We start from the raw sequence: 19,835 nt of genomic DNA, 5'->3' as shown, positions 1-19,835 counted from the left end.
CATCCCTGGGCCACACGGTGATGGTCCTCTGTGTTGGCATGCAGGATTTGAGTAGAGGGCGATAGGTAGAGTTTAGCCAGGTTTTCGTGAGATAAAGCACAGCACAGTTCATCATTTCACAGGAAACCCCCAGCCTCAGTCGAAGTAGGTTCATCTTGTTGTCCAAGGAGCGGAGATTGGACAGGAACAGGGGCGGGATCCGTAGTCTCCTGGCATTATCCTTTAGCCAGATTAGCAGGCCACCCTGTTTGCCCCTCCTCTGCTTCTGCACCCTCTTGCTCTCTGTCCGGCGTACTCTGCAACGCCGATCCGGTGTTCTCAGGAGCTGCAGTCTGCCCAGTGTGGCTCTGAGTCCGAGTGCCACTGCTGTTGTTGTTGTTGTTCCCAAACCTTCCCTTATTTTAATAAGTTTGATACGGCTGTACCTTACATGCTAGCAAAGCAGGTAGAGTTGGCCTTACGACCAACATAAAAAGTAATAAAAGGGGGCTTGTCCCCGGGAGCACGAGAAGCAGCTGCACTGCTGCGCGCCGCCATCTTAATGTCCATGTGTGGACATACCCGACTTCACAGCCGTACGAGTGGACCTGAGACCTGAGTATGAGCGGTAAGCGGAAATGCGAGGGTATTATCCTGTTTTTTAATGAGAGATGTGTTAACCCCTGCAATGTGACCGTTAAGGAGAGGGTATACTGTCCAGACATTTAAGTGCTGTCAGTTAGTTTCCGTGTGTTCGATACACCATCATCATCGTTGTTTACATTCCACGGGGGTGGCATCTGCAACGGCGTGTGACGTCATCCATGACGCCGTGGGATAGAGACCCAGCATCCTGAAGCATTCATTGCAATCACAGGGTATTTCAACCAAGTCTCTCTATCCTCATGCCTGACTGGCTTTGAACAGTATGTGGACTGTCCAACATATGGAGAAAGGACATTAGATCTGTTCTATGCTAATGTGAAGGAGGTTTACAGGGCAGTGTCTCTTCCACCACTGGGTAGATCTGATCACAGCATGGTCTATCTACAGCCCACATACAGACCTTGTGTACAAAGACTTCCTGTTACTACTAGATCTTTCAGGAAGTGATCACCAGAGGCGAGTGATGCATTGAGAGTCTATTAAGCCTATGAGAGAGTATTAAGAAGCTTAGCTGAAGGTTTTGAAGATAAACAAAGGCAGGTAAATTTAGGAGGGTCTAAGGTGAAGAGAGTGGCAATTCAGTTTGTTCAAGAGGGGGATAAAGTTAATAAGACAAAAAGGAGACAAGGCAACTTAGAGGATGCTTGTGATTGGGAGATGCAGGTAGATTTAGGAGGAAAGCTTGTTGTTCCCCTACAAATCTAAGGCCCGATATAGTCTTGTGGTCTAGGAGTAGAATGAGAGTCTATTTCATAGAGCTGACTCTTCCTTGGGAGGAATTAGTAGCAGAAGCATATGAAAGGAAAAAACTTAGGTATTTGGAGTTGGGGGCAGAAGCAGAGCAGCAAGGATGGAAAGTTAGGATATGTCCAGTGGAAGTAGGATGTAGAGGATTTGTTGCAAAGTCTGTTGTCTCGTTGTTGAGGGAGTTGGGTGTCAGTGAACAGAGTGTGAGGAAAATAATGAAGGAAATGTCAGATGATTTGGATCAGAAGAAGCCATAGTAGCTGGGGGCCCAGCAGGGGGAGCACCTGGGGTAAACAGACTCTTGGGAGAAGCAAGGAAGAAATCCAGTATGTATTTGAGTGGAGGGTGTGGCCCATGTGAGTCTTTTGAAACCAGGCGGCCATTTCAGGTGAGTTGGCCTGTATGACCTTGTTTTTACTGGTATTTTTAAGTGATTGTAGGACTGTTTAGGTGAGTTTGTCTGTTGAATCTGCTAGTGTGTCTCGTCCTGCCTCCACCTCTGGCACCCTCTATACTTTTATTACCCCCTACCTGAACCAGGGTTTGTATCCCCACCCCGCTATGACTGGTGTGCAGTTGGTGAGAGGCTGGGGTAGCTGTGGTTGTGGAAAAAAAGGTGGTTTTTGTGGTGTGAGGAGCAGTGATGGCTGGTATTAGGGGAGTGACTCTGGGACGCCAGTGATCACTGTCTAGCCTCCTGGAGGTGTCGTGGGCCCAACAAGATGAAACACTGATGAAAGGAGGTTCCCACCTGATGACCCCAGTGACATGTTGGTCAGCACTGCTCACTAGTCTATTTAGGGATTATAGGGAATTATTCGCTGAGTCTGGTCCATTTTTTCTTTAGCACAAGTTTCTTGTTTATCTTGAATCCACTGCCCAGCTGTACTTCCACCTCAATGGCAACTCACATCTCCAAGCCTCCTCTTCCACCCACCTGCACTTCCACCTCTGCAGCAGCTCTCACCAACAGGCTTCCTCCGTCCAGCTGTACCTCCACCTCTACGGCAGCTTCCACCACCAGACCTCCTGAGCCCAGCTGCACCTACACCTCTGCAGCAACTCAGCCGTCCTCTGTCCAGCTGCACCCTTACCCTCATCTCTATAATTGATAAGAACATCACTCCGGTCGCCATCCCTCCGATACAACCTGAGCGGCTCCCCATGTCTCTAACTATAGAGGAGGTTGGAGCTCTGAGGCTTCTGAGGGACTGTGCTGGACAACTAGCAGTCCCTCTTCAGAGGCTCTTCAATATGAACCTTCAGATGGAAAAAGTCCTGGTGCAATGGAAAACTTCTTGTCTCATAACGGTGCCCAAATTAGGGCAACCGGTGGAGCTGAATGACTACTGACCGGTGACTTTGACATCTTATATCATGAAGACCTTGGAGAGACTCCTTGTTCGTCGCATGAGATTGCAGGTTGCTGAGGATTTTGACCCCCACCTCCAGTTTGCCTACCAGAAACACATAGGAGTGGAAGACGTGATTCTGTACATGCTGCATCTGAATGTGTCTGGTTCATATGTGAGAGTCATTTTCTATGACTTCTCCAGTGCCTTCAACATGATACAGCCTCCCATACTGAAAGACAAACTTCTAGGTATGGGTATGGCCCCCTCCCTGACATCCCCTCCATGACTATCTGACTGCCAGACCACAGCATGTCAGGATGGGGAGATGTGTTTCTGGAACACTGGGGTACAAAAACTGTAAAATTGTAGGCACCTGGACAAACTGGTGAAAAAGGCCATTTCTGTTGTAGGCAGAATGCTAGACCTTCTCAGTGCTGTGGTGGAGCAATGGAAGAGGAGGAACTTATATTCTGTTTTGGATAATAATAGACATCATCTCCACAGCATCCTGGCAGGTCAGAGGAGCAGCTGAACCTGAGGTTCAGGAGGTCCTTTGTCCCCACAGCCATAAGGCTTTTTAACAATGAATGTTTTTCTCAAATGTATTTATTAATTTATTATTATTATTGTTATTTTTGTTCTAATATACAACAATTGTAAATATTTAAAAGAAAAATTTAGATACTTGAATAATTTGAATATCCCCCACTGGGGGATGAATAAAGTATTTTTCTATTCTGTTCTATTATTTAGCACAGCTCAGAAGAATCAGAAACATCTTGTGTGTGATAGAATAAAAGAATTAAGGTGAACTCCACAGTGACATGTCTGAGTAACGTCTGTAAGCACTCTGACCATTACTCATTGATTTAGCTAGGAACAGTTGCAGAGTAAGGGATGCTATTCTTTGGTGCCCACCTTGAAATTGTGGTGATTGTATAGATCAAATGTGTTTTACAGATCTCTTAGAAAATTTGACACTTGTTTGCAGCAACATCTTGTAGAAAACATATTTGAAGTCTCGAGTTAGATAATTACATTAGTTTGGAAATCGACCGCTGATTTCTACGTTATAACCCTGATGGCTAAAACTTTGTGCTCTGTCAGAATCAGGTTTATAGGTCAAACATTTAACAAAATTTGATAAATTATCTTTGATTATACTGGAATCTGGTTGGTTGGAATAGGCAATAAACTACAAGGCAGTAATCATGTTTTTTTTTGTTAGCAAGACTATTACAAGTAACAGTTTTATGAACTTTCACAGCAGTTGATTATTGCTGTTAATTTTTGTACTGATGTTTACTGAACAAGTAAAATATGTTACTACATTTGTCAACCTCTGCTTGTCTTTCAGCTCACTTCCACCATGTGATAGAGCTGCTGAGGTTCAGACAGGGGACACTGTCGGGGATCTTCCTCTCTGCAGGTGAGAGCTCATGTGTTTCATGCAATCTCATCCTTTCATAGAGTGCTCTACGTTTACTACGACTCGTCACACAGCTGATGAGGACATTTTGTTTCTCTGATTTGCTACAGTGTTTCAGTTCTCCTACACAGCAGTATTTGGAGCTTATACTGCCTTCATCTTTATCAGAACAGGTGAGGAGCTTAAGTTTAACATTCTGTTGATCTTTTAATTTTTTTTCTACACTGTACAAGGAGGATAGTGGCTGGAGCCTACTGCTTGTTCCTAATAGTGAGGACACGTTGATGTTTGTTTATTTACAATTATCGGCATGTAATAACCCAATAATTTGATAGATTTGGGAAAAAACCTGAAAATAAGAATATCTAACAGTCTTCAATAATAGTAAGTAGACTAACTCTTTAAGAGCTGAGACGCCCTCTCAATACATGGGGAATGGTAGCAAGTACACACTATTCCAGTTATTTGAGTGCATACACAAAGGGCCTTACTATTGATTACTTCAACGCTTTGTATCAGCACCCTGAGATAGATTTTTTTTGCTCACCTAAAATCAATTCCCTTTCAGTGACCCCATTTTTTAAAATTACAATCTGTATTTTATTTCATTTTATTTTTTGTGCTGTTGTAATATTCCAAATTGGTGAAATGAAATGAAAAAAAAAAAGTATTAATGAGATTGATTACAGCTGCCTGTCTCTTAGAGTATGTCTCTGTGAGCATGGCACATCTTGCCACAGGGATTTTTTTTTTTTTATCATTCTTCAACAATGCTGCTTTCTTAGATTACACAAATCTGTAAGTCATGCAACAGATTCTCAGTTGGACTGAGGTCTGGCCTTTGACTTTCCTGCTGGAAGGGGAACTTCTGTTCCAGTCTCAAAGTTTTTTCCAGTTTTGTGGATCTGGAGAAGAATTATGATTGCATCCCTTGGGTGATTTTGTGGGGCATTCTGTGGGAATATGAGGTAACCAAGCCCCTGTCATGTGCTATCTGGTGTATAACCAAAGCAAAAGCTGTCTACATCCTTGGCTCGAAGTCAAGCTTGATGACATGTGGCTTCTTCTCTGCGTGATAGAGCTTTAACCTGCATCTGTGGATGGCACGGTAAGCACAGACTATGATTTCTGGAAGTGTTTTCCTGAGCCCATGCAGTGATTTCAAGGACAGAATCAGGTCTGTTTTTAATGCAGAGCTGTCTGAGGGTTTACGGATTGCCTAATCATTTTTATTTTCTTTGTTGTTTTGCTTGACCCTTTGAACTATGGTGTATTCTTCAAAGCTACAGTTAGACCTGTGACATGACAAGTTCATAATGACAGTAACACATGGAATCAGTGGACAAACATCTCCTCCATCCCAGATGAAACTGTCTTGCAGTTTATAAGGTGAAAATACTGTAAAGAAGGGAACACTGTGTATATCATGTACCTCTCTCACTGTGGCCCAACAGTTGCATCGATAACTACTGCAAATGTAGTTTGCTGACTCGACCTCTAAACTCTACAGAAACAGATGCACTGTGGTGCCTTAGCAGAGGATGTATTGGATGTATACGGATGCTATCAGATTGGAATCTGGAGAGTTCAGGCTCTTTGACAGACTTTTAGCCCTTCCTAAGCTGTTTTTGTCAGTGAAATCCATGTGAGTCCCAGGACGCAGGTTTTCCCAGCAGAACATTTTACTGGATCAAGATAAGAAGTGTTGCTCACTTTACCCGTCAGTGGTTTAACATTTATTCCATTAGCATAATATCATTTTAAAATCATTACTGATTAATGTGTGAGTTATGAACTGACAGTTTAGCCTACAGAAATACCAAACTGACGCTTCATTTAAAATCAAGGGATTGATATTAAGGAATTTCTTAATTATTAACCGTCTGCGTGTTAGGTGTAAAGTCTGTGAGTTTAACTTTTTTTTTTTTTTTTTGGTAAAGTAACATTTTCATAACAGTGAAATCTTCCCAGAAGAATTTGTAAATTGTTTTTAATGACCAAATCAGTTATTCATTAGTAATGCAGTCAAGATAAAATTAATACAAAAGTATTCTTTTTTTTTTTTGCATTGACACCTGCAACTGCAGGGGATTTTATTTACAAAGAAAAACATTAAAAAAAATTCTAATCAAATGATAAGTAGCATGCACACAAGTATTGTTTGCTGTGAAGTCCCTAAATATGATTTGGTGCTACCAGTTATCTTCAGGAGTCACATAATAAGGTTCAGCTATGATGTCCGTATATTCTGTTCTGAAAGGCTCCAGAGTCTGAAACAGCACTGATCAAGAAGCACAATGAAGCCCATGGAGCTCTCCAAACAGGCCAGGGACAAAGTTATGAAGAGGCACAAATCAAAGTCTGCTTGTTAGAAAAATACCAAAAACTTCTAAAATTCTAAAAAGCACCATTAAATCCATCATGACAAAATGGAAAGAAAACAGTACCACAACAAATCTGCCTAGAGAGGGCCGTCAACCAAAACTCCCCTTCCAGGCAAAAATAGACGTTAATCAGAGAGACAAAAATAGATCAAAGGTAAACCTGAAGGAGCCTGAAAGCTCCACAGAGGAGACTGGTGTAGCTGCCCATAGGACCACTATAAGCTGCACAGAACTGGGCTTTACTGAAACATGGCCAGAAATGAAGCTTCTGCTTACATGAAAAATAAGCACTTTAGGAGTTCACCAAAAGGCATGTGGGAGACCCTTCAAACATACGGAAGGTCCTCTGGTCAGATAAGACTTAAATTGAACTTTTTGGTCATAAAGGAAAATGCTATGTCTCATGCAAAGACCTCATCACCCTAAAAACATTTTTCCCACAAACATTGTGCTGGCGGCATCATGCTGTGGAGATGTTTTCATGCTCAGAATTGAGGGGATGATGGATGGAAAATGGGTTTCAGTCTTCCAGAGATTTAAGACTGGAACAGAGGTTGATGTGGAGAAAGAACAAGTAGTTGGACAGTCTCTTTGGTAATTTCTTCAAAGAAACATCAGACATACATGTCACACAGCAATTCTTATGCATTCTGATAAACATGACCAAAACCCAATCTCCATCTGACTACACTGTGTCCACACCTTACCAGAGAACATCCTGACCTCACTCAGGAGTGGTGTGGATATGATATCGATTACCTCCCATAAGGTTCACATCCCAGCAGGACAGTGACCCCAAGCATACTCTTGGGATTTAAGGGGAAATATTTAGATGTGTTGGAACGTACGAGTCAAAGCCCAGACCAAATCCAACTAAGAATCTGTGGTATGACTTAAATAAAGTTGTGCACAAGCAGAACCCATCTGACGTAAAGGAGCTTTGAAGAATGATAAAAATCCCTGTGACTTTGGAGGGGCTATATGTAAGTCGAATGATATAAACTCCAAAATATCAATTTTGATCTCAGGCTGTAAGGCAACAAGAAATTTTTGAAAATGTTGCATTAGAGTCATGTAAGTGGTACTCCTTTTTGTATTGATTATCCCATTTTACAACTTTTACAAGGTAGTCTAAAACTATAAACAGTTTTTGCTTCTTCATTTGTTGTTTTTCCCTTTGGAATATGTTCCTTGGTGTTGAGTTTATATTCTAGTATCTTGACAAAACTCGTGTAACTGTCAAAATATTTGTAATATGAAGTTGCCTTGATTTGAAAATGGAAAAGCGGTGATTGGAAGCCAATTTCAACAGATTGAACTTATTTGGAAAACCGTAACTGACTAGTAGCAATCCATATCCACACTCAGCTGCAGCTGTGACTCCTGTTTGTGTTGCAGGTCACCTGATGGGCCCGGTTCTCTGCCACTCCTTCTGTAACTACATGGGTTTCCCTGCCATCAGCACAGCCCTGGAGCACCCTCAACGACTCACAGTTCTTTCTTCCTACCTGCTGGGGGTTCTTCTTTTTTTCATCTTTCTCTTCCCCTTCACAGAGCCCTTCTACTATGGCTCCCCCACCCCAGTGTGCTCCCTCACCTCCTCCCCGAGCTCCCTCTGTTTCTCCTGATCCCTGCTTTTACTGGCACATGCTCCTCGTTGTCATGGTACAGCCCACTGATTGAGCAATGGAATTGATTTTTTTTTTTTTTTTTCTTGGTTGGGATTTTATTTATTTATCTTTTTCCTTTTTATTTAAATTAGAAGGTGGAGTTAAAGTGCTGTTGAGTTTTATTAGAGATGGGCTATGATGTAATGGAGAAGTGAGGAGCTCTGTCTACATTATCTGACATCTGCCTGCTGGAACTCATCTCAGAGTATGCTCAAATGAACTAACCCAAAACCGTCCAGTTCCAAGAACATATTCTTTGTCTTGGGCTGCCACCCTGACATGTGATACTTGTCGTGTTGACAAAGCACTGATGGAGTAGTCCTCTATCAGTTACTGATGAAACATCAATGTACTTTTTTGTCATGTTCTATTTTCACCCAGACTGATTATCTAGTGTACAAGTAGTTCCATTTTATAGATTTGGTGGTCATTTCTATCAATAAAAATAAAATGACCTGGAAATTCTCTGGAAGCAAAACATCAGTTTTCTGAGAAGTATTACTGAATAGGAACATCCACCCACCTCCTTACACTTATACACAACTAACAGCTTCAACTGCTCACAGTGTTCCTGTCCATGGTTGCATCAGAAAAATGTTCTGATCCAGCAGGCTATAACATAAAATTGAAAAAAAAAAATGGCTGAAGGGATGAAAACCAACATATGCTAAAGAGACAAATACTGCTGTCTAACATTAATCATTATACCCAAGATTCTTTCCTTTGTAAACTAATCTGTTAGCAGCACCTTGATGACTTTTTTTGGATAATGCAATTTTCAGCTGCATGAGAGAAAACAAAGATGGCCGACAGAACTTTCAAAAATTTAGGATTAAGTTCAGGATAGACGTGCATCTACTTTCAGATACTCCAATTAAGTTACTGTGGGTCAACAGTTGGCTTTTTTACCCCCCGTTTGGACCACTTATGTTTTTTGCTAAATTATTTATGAATTATTGTTAATTGTGATGACGTCCAAAACTATAAAAAAAAAACTTCAGTGCTTTAGAGGTCTGCTCCCTCCAGGACGTGACAGCATATCAGGGTGGGTTGGGGTCTGTGTAAAGCTGTGGGGTTTGGATTTTTTGCATTGGTCAAAAGCTAACACTCTGTGATAGTAATGATGGGTTTGGGCTTTCAGATTTAACAGTTCAGGTCAGATTCAGGTGGATCTTGAAGAAGCAGGTGTTGGCTCGTTGTCATAACTCTGACATTTCCCTTTGCATCCCATGATGAAGATATGGAAGCTGTTGGTGTTGGAGCTGTTGTTACCCACGTCGTAATTGCGTTAAAATACAGGAATGTGGTATGATTGAAATGGTAGAAATTGACCAATAGGCAAAATGGTCCCAGTATCCCAATCATTTTTTCAAGTTGGTCTCATTGTGGTTGTGTTTTAGCAGGGGGACATTTCCTTAAATACTTTGAAACCACAGGTTTCATAGAATGAGTGAAACAGAGAATCAATCTTCTTGAATATGGCGGTCTTTAGTATGCAAAATGTCCATTCAGGGTTATTTGTATTTTTCAGTGATTATAGTTTGTTATTTAGTTGGTTGGGTTGGTGGTGGGATTGTTTTTAGGCCTGAAATGTCCTCTGTTATAGTGCACACATGAAAAATCAGTATTGTTATGCTCCCCCAGCTCAGGTTGGTCCGCACTTGACAGGATCAGGTGTGAAACATTAAAGTCTACAACATTGTTATTATGTGTGTATGACCTCCTATTACAGCAAGGGTAAAGATGTGGGACATGTTTTCTAATACATGAACTCATAAAGTCAAAATGTTTTATTGTCCAAACATTGAATGTGGCATGCGTCTTCCACAGAGTATATTTCAGGCTTTTCGATGGATATGTTTAGGTTGTTAGCCACATTTTTTGCTTATTGCTTTTCATTCATTCCAAACATGTTGCTCTGGCTTCTGTGGTTGTCTGTCTATACACAATGTATGGACTGAATAGGTCTAAACCCACTTAATGCTGTCAGTCATTCACTCGCTTCTGTTACATGTTGCTGCTATTTAACGGGAGGGAATATACCATAAATTATTTAAAAGATGAGAGCAAGATTCTTTGGCTGTCATTCCCACTTCATCTGATCATGTAAATATTAACATAGATAGCTACAATGTTGAAGCATAAGGCAGCTACACCCGCAGTTAGAAATATGCACTGTTCAGCCTTATCATGTCACCACTGATCTGAAAGTAAAATCAAACCTGGACAAATGCTTTCTTGTATTGGCAGCACAACATTTTGGCAACACAGCTTTTCATGACTGTTAGAAAGATTTGTAAGATCCGAGACCCACTGACTTTATACTCAAGTTGCCATGTGCCATGGTAGCATATTACATGCGCACCATAAAGTCTTTGGCGTGGTCATGCTCCAATGACAGCATTTAGGAAACGGTGGGCAGAGACCTGTTACTGTTTTCTCCGCAACACTTGAGATTGAATACATGAATTTGGATACCAACATAGCCAATTCTTTAAAAAACATAGTCAAAAATTATATGTTCCATTCACTTGAGAGAGGCTTTAAAAGGCAGGAAAGGGCCCTGCCCTCACCTGTCTGTTACCAAGCAGTTGGAGCCAAATAATGTTTGGAACTATTTTGTTTTCAGCTCCACTAGATTTTTAACACTAGTAGCATCATTGTGCCAAGTATTGTAAAGTGTGTGTGGGTTGCACATCTCACCCTGCTGCTGGTTTGTAACGATGCCTCTAACAGATGTCAGCAGAATCTCACAGTAATGTCCTTAAGAAAGACTGATGGCTAAGATCTTCATAGAAGGACATACAGTAACATTTACAGTGGCGCTTTGAATGGAAATAGAAGTACTGGAGGTGTAAAATGCAAAGACCAGCATGTTGATAGATGAGCTGAGTTCTCTTAAAGTTCTGGATCTGGACTGGTGTACTCTACTGTGCCTATCATCACATCACACATTTGAACACTATTTTTAGATATGGATAAGAAGACTTTCTTTTACATGATAGAACAGTGTCTGGCCTTATGTGAAAATCTACATTATTATGATCCACGAAGAGCAGTTAGGTTAGCCCTGTTTGGGTTCCTGCTTAGGTGGCAGTAATAGCTGTGGACTCTGACGTATTTAGGATTCTGTATCATTCTCGCAATATTTCTGTACTGCAGAGTGACCAAAGGTGCATCGCTAGCTTTTTTTCCTTTTAAAGTGTTGTGCTTAGATAATCATTTGTTCGTGTTAACTAGTTGAAGGTATTTATAGATTCTAAGGATCGGGATAAATGAGGTGAGAGGAGGGATGGAAACCTCCATAAGTTAGTGGTTCTGTGAAGAAGTGGACTGACTGCTTGAGTCATCAGCAATAGATTATGTCTCTCTGTATAGATATATATTGTGGGCATGTTTACACACCTTTGGCTTGAAGTGTATTTTAATAAGAATGTGCAGTTTCTACCTGAAGCTACCAGCAGAGGGTGATGGAGCGCTTTGAGAGTGGCAGACCAGCCTCTGGCATCACTCATCTGTCCCTAGAATACCAGTTCAGCCTAACTCCGTTTTTTTTTTTTAGCACAATGCTTATTGTTTTCCTCTGCTCTTACCTTAGAGCCATGTCTTCACACCTGTCCTCACTATTATACTACAGCAGTATTTTATTTGAATATACTAAACCTAATCTGACAAAGAGAGACTCACCCGAAGAGGTGTTGTTCACTTAAATCTTTCTGGGTTTCACAGCAGGAGCTTTAAGATTTATGCAGTTGTAATTTGGAATGTCCTTAATTTGCCGGATGAAGCTCCAAATTTGTTTGTAAAAATCCCTACATACATGTATCATTTAAAGTGTAATTTCCAGAAAACACTGATCTTATACTGTGGGCCTTGGGTGTAGTATGCTAATGGACAGGACAGCCATTTTTCAATACAGTGAGTCCTATTTTTACTATTGTGGATGAATATTTGTATGGACTTGTGTTGAAATAAGATTTGACTCTGTAGTCTCTCTGTACAGCTTCTTGTGTTTGAACTAGAAGTTGTACAGAAAGGACAGTTTGAGGGTATTTAGATTACATCCCCATCGTACATCCCCGTTAATGTGACCTAAACTCCCATCAGAGGATGTTCTGTCCCCCTCAGGAGCTCTGATTGTAGCCAAAGTCTTTCATGTTTTGATCAGCTAATGCTGTGTAGGCAGTTGTAGCATATCGATATTCACATGCATGTTATTGTAGCCACAGTGCTGTGATACTGAGGATAACTTAAAAAGCACCAGTCTCAGGAAAATTCTCCAAGTTTTCAGTGATCTAAGCAAACTTTTATTAACATTTATTATTCAATGATTTTCTTTCCATGATTCATCTGGCTGAATGTTCTTAAATCCAGTTAATTTTCCTCATCTGCCCCCTACAACTGTAATTTTACTCTTGTCCTCATGGGGCTTTAGTTCCACTCTTAGTCTTGTTATTGTTTCTACCAACTTGTCGTGCGATTTCACAGCTTCTCAGAGCTGAACCCCTATGTGCTGTACTATTCTCCATCCTGCCACCACAGTGAGCAGATACTGACTCCAGGTTAAAGCTAAGGCAGAGAGTCTCAGACATGTTTCCTTCTCCTCAACTGTTTGGATATGCTGTCACATTTTAATATAAAGTCTTCATCTTGTCAAGCTTCATACTCCTGGCCAGTAATGCTGATTGTGATATCTTCACCTGTAACACGTGTGTTCCAGCACAGACTCCACAATTCACACTCACATGCAGACTAGAACAGACTGCCTCAGTACTAGCCTTTGCTTGATTTTAAGCTTCTCAGTTCATTGCTGTGGATATCAAATCAAACACATTGAGACTTTTACCAGTAATGTGGGGTACTTGCTGCTAGAGATATAGAAGCTGCATTTGTGTCATAATATGCAGAAATTGACACTGCAGTCTATTTTTGCAGCTCAGTATTTTCATACACAACACCACGAGGAAGAGTCCTTTTCAGAACTCATGAAATACAAATTAGCTGGTCACACAGAGTGTTTATATTGAGCACTATATTTTATAATCAGATCTATTTTGGTTACAGAGTGTACAGATGAGTGCATGTCATTTTATGCTCTCTTTGTTCCACTTGCACAGTTCTAGTTAGACTACAGAACAAAGTTTTACTTTGACAATCTTTTATGAAAAATTTAGACTCACTGCATAATATCTATTTGTAAATAAAAGTCATTTTCTACATCTGCCAGTGTCAGTGCATCTGTCATTTCCTCTTTATTATCCTGGAAGTTGAGTTTCCTCAGCCGGTTAATAAAATGATTTGTTGTTCTACCTACTTAATGGATTCTATTTTAGAAAAAAAAAAAAAAGCATGAATCCAGTCACATACATACATTTCTGTACAGACAATATCTTGATGTGCCAATGTTACACGATCAGACTAACAGTCCATCACTGGAACACCAGTTTAACAGCTAAAATTTAAAGGGCATTCCTGGATCGTTTGACCCTTTCAGGACAGAAGTCAGGACCCTGATGGATCAGTAAGAAAGAAAGCCAGGCTGAGTTCTGAGTCACGAGAGTTTCAACTCCAAGATTCATGTTAAAACTTTGTCTTAACACATCAATTTGTTTTGTTTTTTTAAAGTCGGATGATGGTGTTTATGTAAATATCCAGGGTGCGATTTGGGAAAAAACCAGAGGGGGGGGTAATTTTGAGAAAAATTTGATTCAGAAAAATGACCACACAACAGTGTGAAAACATAAAAACTGTTGATTCTTGTGTAGATAAACCTTACACTTAGGCTACATAACGTAGGCGGTAGGCCTATTTTGAACGTGAATTTAACCACTGCATTTGCAGAAATATTTTCTCATATTGTTTTTAAATTTGCCAAATAAAAACATTTTAATTCTTTCCCGATATCAGTTCAACAGAAAAAACATGAAATACCAAAATGTGCTGTCAAGATGTGTTTTTTTTTTTTTATGTTAACCAGGTAGACTAAGCCACTCTTGACCCTCTCGGCACCCGACTCAATGCAGCCCCCAACCATAGTTTCGGGTGCCTAGGGATTAGCAAGTGACCCCTCGGCCTGGGAGCTCTCCTGAGCCAGGGAGATGCTGCTGTCCACCATCCAATCAGCAATGTCAGATTGTCACTTCCTGTTTTATTTTGAAATGTTAACTTCTCCTCTCGTTTCAGGTACCTTGCCCTTCCTCCCGTGTCTAGTGTCTGATTGTCTTCCCTGATTCCCTAAGTGTTTCCACCTGTTCCCCTTGGTGTTTAAGTAGTCTTCGTCTTCCCTTGTCCAACGCCAGTGTGTCGTACTTTCAGTCGTCATCCTAGCCTCCGAACCGCTAGCATTTGAATCCTGTGTACTCAGTATCTTTGAGCTCTGTTTGATCATTGAAGTCGAGCGTATCTCCTTCAGAGTTTTGCTTTGGTTAAAGTTAGAATTCCAGTTTAGCTGTTGGTAACTTTTGTAGTCCGATTTGGTTTCCTCCATTTAGGAGTGACTTTGATTTGTAAGTTTATTAGCACCTCCGTTATAGGAGTGGTTGCAGCACCTCATTCCTTTTTGAATTTTCTAGATCCTCCACTAGAAGGAGAGCTTTGTTACGCCTCTTTAGAAGAGAGCAGCTAAATTTGAATAATAATCTTTTATCGTTTTTCGATTTCCTCCTGGAGTGGAGTGAATGTTTATTTTGATTAAGTTTTATACCGGCATTTATCTCGGCCTTAGTTATTGAGATCAGTGTCATAGATTTTTCATAGCCCTTGTTTCTCTGTTGGAAATACCTGTTAAGAAGTTTATAAATTAACTTTCTTATTCTGAAAAGATCCTGCACGTGTGTCCTGCCGGTTCCTGAATGTTTCACCCCTGGTCAAAAGAGTTTGTTTTCAGCGACTAAGGAAGAAGGAGCTGAAAGAACTGTGGACATCCCCGAACCCTTAGATAAACAGCCTGATGTTCGGGGTCAGTTAAAACTTATCATTCATTATTCCTGCTTCTTCTTTCTGTAACTAAATAAGTTTACATTCGCGTTTGAATGTTGAACCGGATTTCCTACATCTGCGCACTGCATCACTACGTAAGTGTCGTATGACGTCAATACGTAAGTAACGTATAGGAGGAGGGAGAGAGAATGAGGGGTGTGGGTTAGGGGGAAAGCAGCCTTCGAAATGGCACCCATTCAGATTAACTATGTGTGTGACAGTCTGTAAAAAGTCTGATATAATGATATTGTCCTGTTCATGACTCCGGTTTGCTTTCAATGAGTTCATTATCCGGTAATATTTATGCATATTCCACATAGTGTACATTTAAGCATGTTCTCTTTATTTTTCTGTTATTAAACTATGTTTCGTGCTATTTCACAGAATTTGAGGTTGTAGCTCCTGTGAGGTTTATGAGGTCTGTGGTATCAAATCAGCGGAGCAGCAGAGTACGCTTCACTCATTAAAGGGTTAATCAGAGGTGTGCTTTCTTTCTTTACTTTTACTTGCTAATGTTCACTACCTCGTACCTGAATATTTGAAATACTTTATTTATTTTCCTTTCACCACAGAGGCTGCGTTGTTGGTAGATCGGATACATCCCAGAATCAAGAGAAGTCCAGAGCCCTCATGTTCATGCAAACAAGCCAGATCTTGTAACAGAAAATGTCCCATGACTTGAAGGTAATTCTAAAGTAAACTAAATGTGTCAGTTTTCCTTTTTTCCCCTGTTAATCATTGTTAATCCTGTGTAAACATGGCTAATCAGGCTGCTGCAGTTGTTCCAAATGAATTAGAAACCGCTGTAGAGAACCTGCGAGAGATACCTACAGTATAGGAGTACATATATCAGATGTCTTTAGCAGGTTTGAGAATGCGCTTCGGTGTATAAATGATCCTACACCTACGTCTGATAGTGAAGAAGATGAAATAGCTGAAAATGATGAATCGATTACTTACACGAATTAGATCAAGCAATCCTGAATTTAAATAGACCTTTGTCTCCCACCCACAGCCTACAAAATGAGTCACCAGATAATGTCTCACCAAATCCAGCTTTTTGAGCCTTATCACCAAATACAGTCTCCTTCCATACCCTCATCATCTTTACCAAACAAGTCTCCAGATACTGTCTCACGAAATTCTGCTTCTCTGCCCTCATCATCTGCACCAGAACAAACTCAACAGCATGGCGGGAAATTGAATCAAGAGATTGTAGACAACCCTGGTCGTAATCAGAGAGATTCACCTCCACCAATTGAATGTGAACGCTTCAACAATTTTGAAATAAGGCGTTCCTTCACCATACCGCGCCCATGCCGTATTGCGCCTGATATTGCTGCGTTCTACACAGCAGTCACGCACAATGTAACGATGATGTGCAAATAGAATTAGTGGGTGAAATTATCTCTTGACACATCACCGTTCCCTGTCACTGACAAGGAAAATGTAATCCTGAATGCGTTTCTCGAGTTTTCAGATCAGTTATGTCAATCTAACGCTGAGATGCCTTCAGATAGTAACCCGGAGTTAATCATTCAGGTAGTAAAAAACCCCACAGGGGGTGCAAAATGTAAGGCTGCAAAAACCTTAGACTGTGAGTTGATCCACAGGAAAAAAGTGTCACTTGTACATTACAGATAATTGTACCAATCGGCTCTGCTTCTCCATCAGTCTTGGTCACGTATCTGACCCTGTCCTCACTGATAATCAGGCCTTAGTACAAGGGAGAGACGCTTGTATCTTTCAGTGATTTTGGAAAATTTGAAAACATCCTAACGAGAAAAATTGTGGTGTTTCACAGAACCTCAGACGACCGAGCTTTGTATAAATTTGAGATTGATTTCAGAGCTCGATCGAGCCCTCTCTTTCTGTTTACTATGGAATAAAAAAATCTCAGAGGCTTTATCGGGTAAAAATACCTCTGTGGATACTGCTGCACTAGCTACAATCACCCCCACTCATGTTACTGCTCTGTCTGTTACAGCAGTCTTGTACTCGGCAGCAGTTCAACCCGGTGTTCTGTGGTGATTGCAATAGGAGCTGTCTTAACTCGTCATGCTTCACCAGACACAAACAACCTCGGGAGAGACCTAGAGCTGCGTGATTGTGATTAAAATGTGTCCAAAAAATAAGAGATTTTATCATGTTGCGATGACTACAGAAAAAACTCCACGTGTGTGAAGGGTTAAAATGCACAATCTGTGGTGAGACATTACCTCCCGGTGCTGATGTAACTCTCGGTGAACAACAGTTTTACATTCAACCTCGCGTCGGTGATGATCAACTCGGTAAAAAAAATAATCTTCTATGATTTTGAATGCTTTGTCAATGAGAATGACGTACACGTCCCCTTTCTGGTCTGTGCAAAAACCCTCGAGAGACAGCAGGTCCTTCAGTCAGTGTATGGTCTCCGTTTGCAGGTCATGTGGGAGCACGAAATCCCATTCGAGGTGATTGAATTTCTCAAGAAATTTTACGACCCATAACCTCTCTCTCCCCGACAGGCTTAGTACGGTGGTCGGACCTGTGCACTCAGGCTGAGATACACTGCAGGGATAGATGAAACTGTGCACTATGCAGACTTTACATCTCTGTACCCCTCGGTCACCCTGAGATTATCTGCAAAGATTTTGATGACCCCGACAATGACTTTGGCTTCATTAGAGCCGTCGTTTATCCACCACGAGGTCTCTTCTTCCCTGTTCTACCTTACAAGTCATCTGGAGGTAAACTAATGTGCACTCTCTGTCGCACCTGTGCGGAAATGAATAATCAGGCAGGCATCACACAGACGCATGAATGCAGCGAGATGATCAACTTTGACAGCATCAGAGAGTTAGTGGAGGGATACTTGGTGACGTATGACAAGAGATGCCTTTTTCCTGACGGAAAAACTCTGCCTTTTGGTTATTAAGGCATTAGGGTGATTAAGAGGAAGAAGTAAAAGAAAATGTCACGCTTCACTGATGTGAAGGAGATTGATTTTAAACCCCAGACTAAAGACTCCTTTTTCATGTCTGATTGTGGGTCCCGGTGGATGTGGGAAATCTTTTTTTGTTAAGTGTTTTACAGAATTGTAACCATGTGATGGATGTTGTACCTGATAATATTGTTTGGATTTACACTTCCTTCCAGGTGAATATAGGCAGGTGAATATACTAGCCCGTCAAATCTTCCCCTTAGAGAAAGCTCTCTTCCTGGAGAGTTTTGAAGATGCCACCAGAGAGCCAAACGGGTACTTAATCGTTGATCTCACTCACTCTTGCCCAGAACAGTACAGACTCAGATTGGGTCTACTTCCTAGTCACTGGCCGGTTGTCTACGTCCTGAAAGCAAAGTAAGTTAGTCATCATGTCTGAGCGTATAAAAAGGAATGCTCCCTTACACAGAGCTCTGTACCACGCCACACCTCAGAAACGTAAAAACATCCTCAGTCACTGCTCGCCAGACTTTCTTCAAGCCCTGTGTGAGATTGCTCAGAATATTTTAAAGGGCGACATTAAGCTGACCATTTCTCAATATCGGAAATTGAAAAAGTAAAAGAAAGTCATCAGACTGCTGGTTGATAAGAGAAGCGGTATAAAACGTAAGCAGTTGGCTCTCAAAAGTCAAGGAGGCGGATTTATTCTCCCCATCCTAACAGCTCTTGCACCTATAATCTGTGATCTAGAGGGTGGAATCATCAGAAGATAGGAACCATGTCTCTCAGGACAGCACAAAAGATGATTCTCATCTCACCGCATCAGTTCAAACATTTAACTCAACCAGAGACTTCCATGAGACAAACGGCAGAGGACGATTTGGATAATGAAATGAGAGTCCGTGTTGTGCGAAATTCTGTTTGAACACATTTGCTCATTTCTTACGAAATTCTGTTCGCACAACACAACTGAAATAAACTTTTCCCCTGGTGTCGGGAGCGCGCACAACAGCCAGAGTGGCAGATCCTATAGTCTAGACATAATTTCTGATAAAGTTGTCGGTAAAATGACAATTTTGTAATTGTGTCAAGGTTGTTATTTTATCTTTCAACCTGCGGGCTCCCAGTATAAAAGGTGTTCATTACACAGTTTGGTGTTTTTATTTACGCCGAGAGAATCATGGTCTTTTCCAACTTGAGTCGTGTTCACTTGAACGATAGTTTAACAGATAAGTCATTCTTCCAAACCCTGTGTTCCCACACATCATGTTTATTCATTCTTATTGCTGATATAAAAAATAAAACTTACTGGAAGTTTTACATGTTATTCCTGTAAACCACGTTTATAATGTAAAATGTAACACATTACTGGATAAATGAAAGAGATTTCTAGTTGCTACCACAACTTTTAATCATTATTGTCAGTTAATGTGCTCTGTGTCTGAAAACCATCTGCTCTAACAGATGTAGTGTTGAAATAACTTAGTGCATACATTCCTTTCCTCAAACCCACTGTCCTTGTGACATAAATGGGCATGATTGGTCTTTCTCTAGCATGAAAAAAAAATAAAAGCAAATTTCAGCCAGCCTGTTTTTCTCCCTCTGAAATATTTTAACACATTTGCTCATTTCTTACAGAATCTACCTCTCCGGCTGTTCTTTCAGGGGAGCAGAATTTCACACAACACCAGGAATGACCTCTTA

The 19,835-nt window shown here is 40.9% G+C and overlaps 1 protein-coding gene across 2 annotated transcripts in view; it reads left to right on the top strand.

Moving 5' to 3' along the window:
• Window positions 1-13,452, top strand: part of rce1a (Ras converting CAAX endopeptidase 1a) — a 48,047-nt gene extending 34,595 nt beyond the window's left edge. For both annotated transcript variants that reach the window (XM_072376496.1, XM_072376497.1), the window contains 3 exons: window positions 4,105-4,176; window positions 4,287-4,349; window positions 7,959-13,452. In XM_072376496.1, the coding sequence (XP_072232597.1) occupies window positions 4,105-4,176; window positions 4,287-4,349; window positions 7,959-8,188 (365 nt within the window). In that variant the 3' untranslated portion in view covers window positions 8,189-13,452. The remainder of the gene's footprint in view (window positions 1-4,104; window positions 4,177-4,286; window positions 4,350-7,958) is intronic.
• Window positions 13,453-19,835: the final 6,383 nt, after the last annotated feature.

The sequence above is a fragment of the Leuresthes tenuis genome, unplaced genomic scaffold, assembly GCF_036924035.1.
Source record: "Leuresthes tenuis unplaced genomic scaffold, fLeuTen1.0.hap1 SCAF_22, whole genome shotgun sequence".
Taxonomy (NCBI): domain Eukaryota; kingdom Metazoa; phylum Chordata; class Actinopteri; order Atheriniformes; family Atherinopsidae; genus Leuresthes; species Leuresthes tenuis.
Note: the sequence above shows the minus strand (reverse complement) of the source record. Positions and strands in the feature narration are given on the sequence as shown.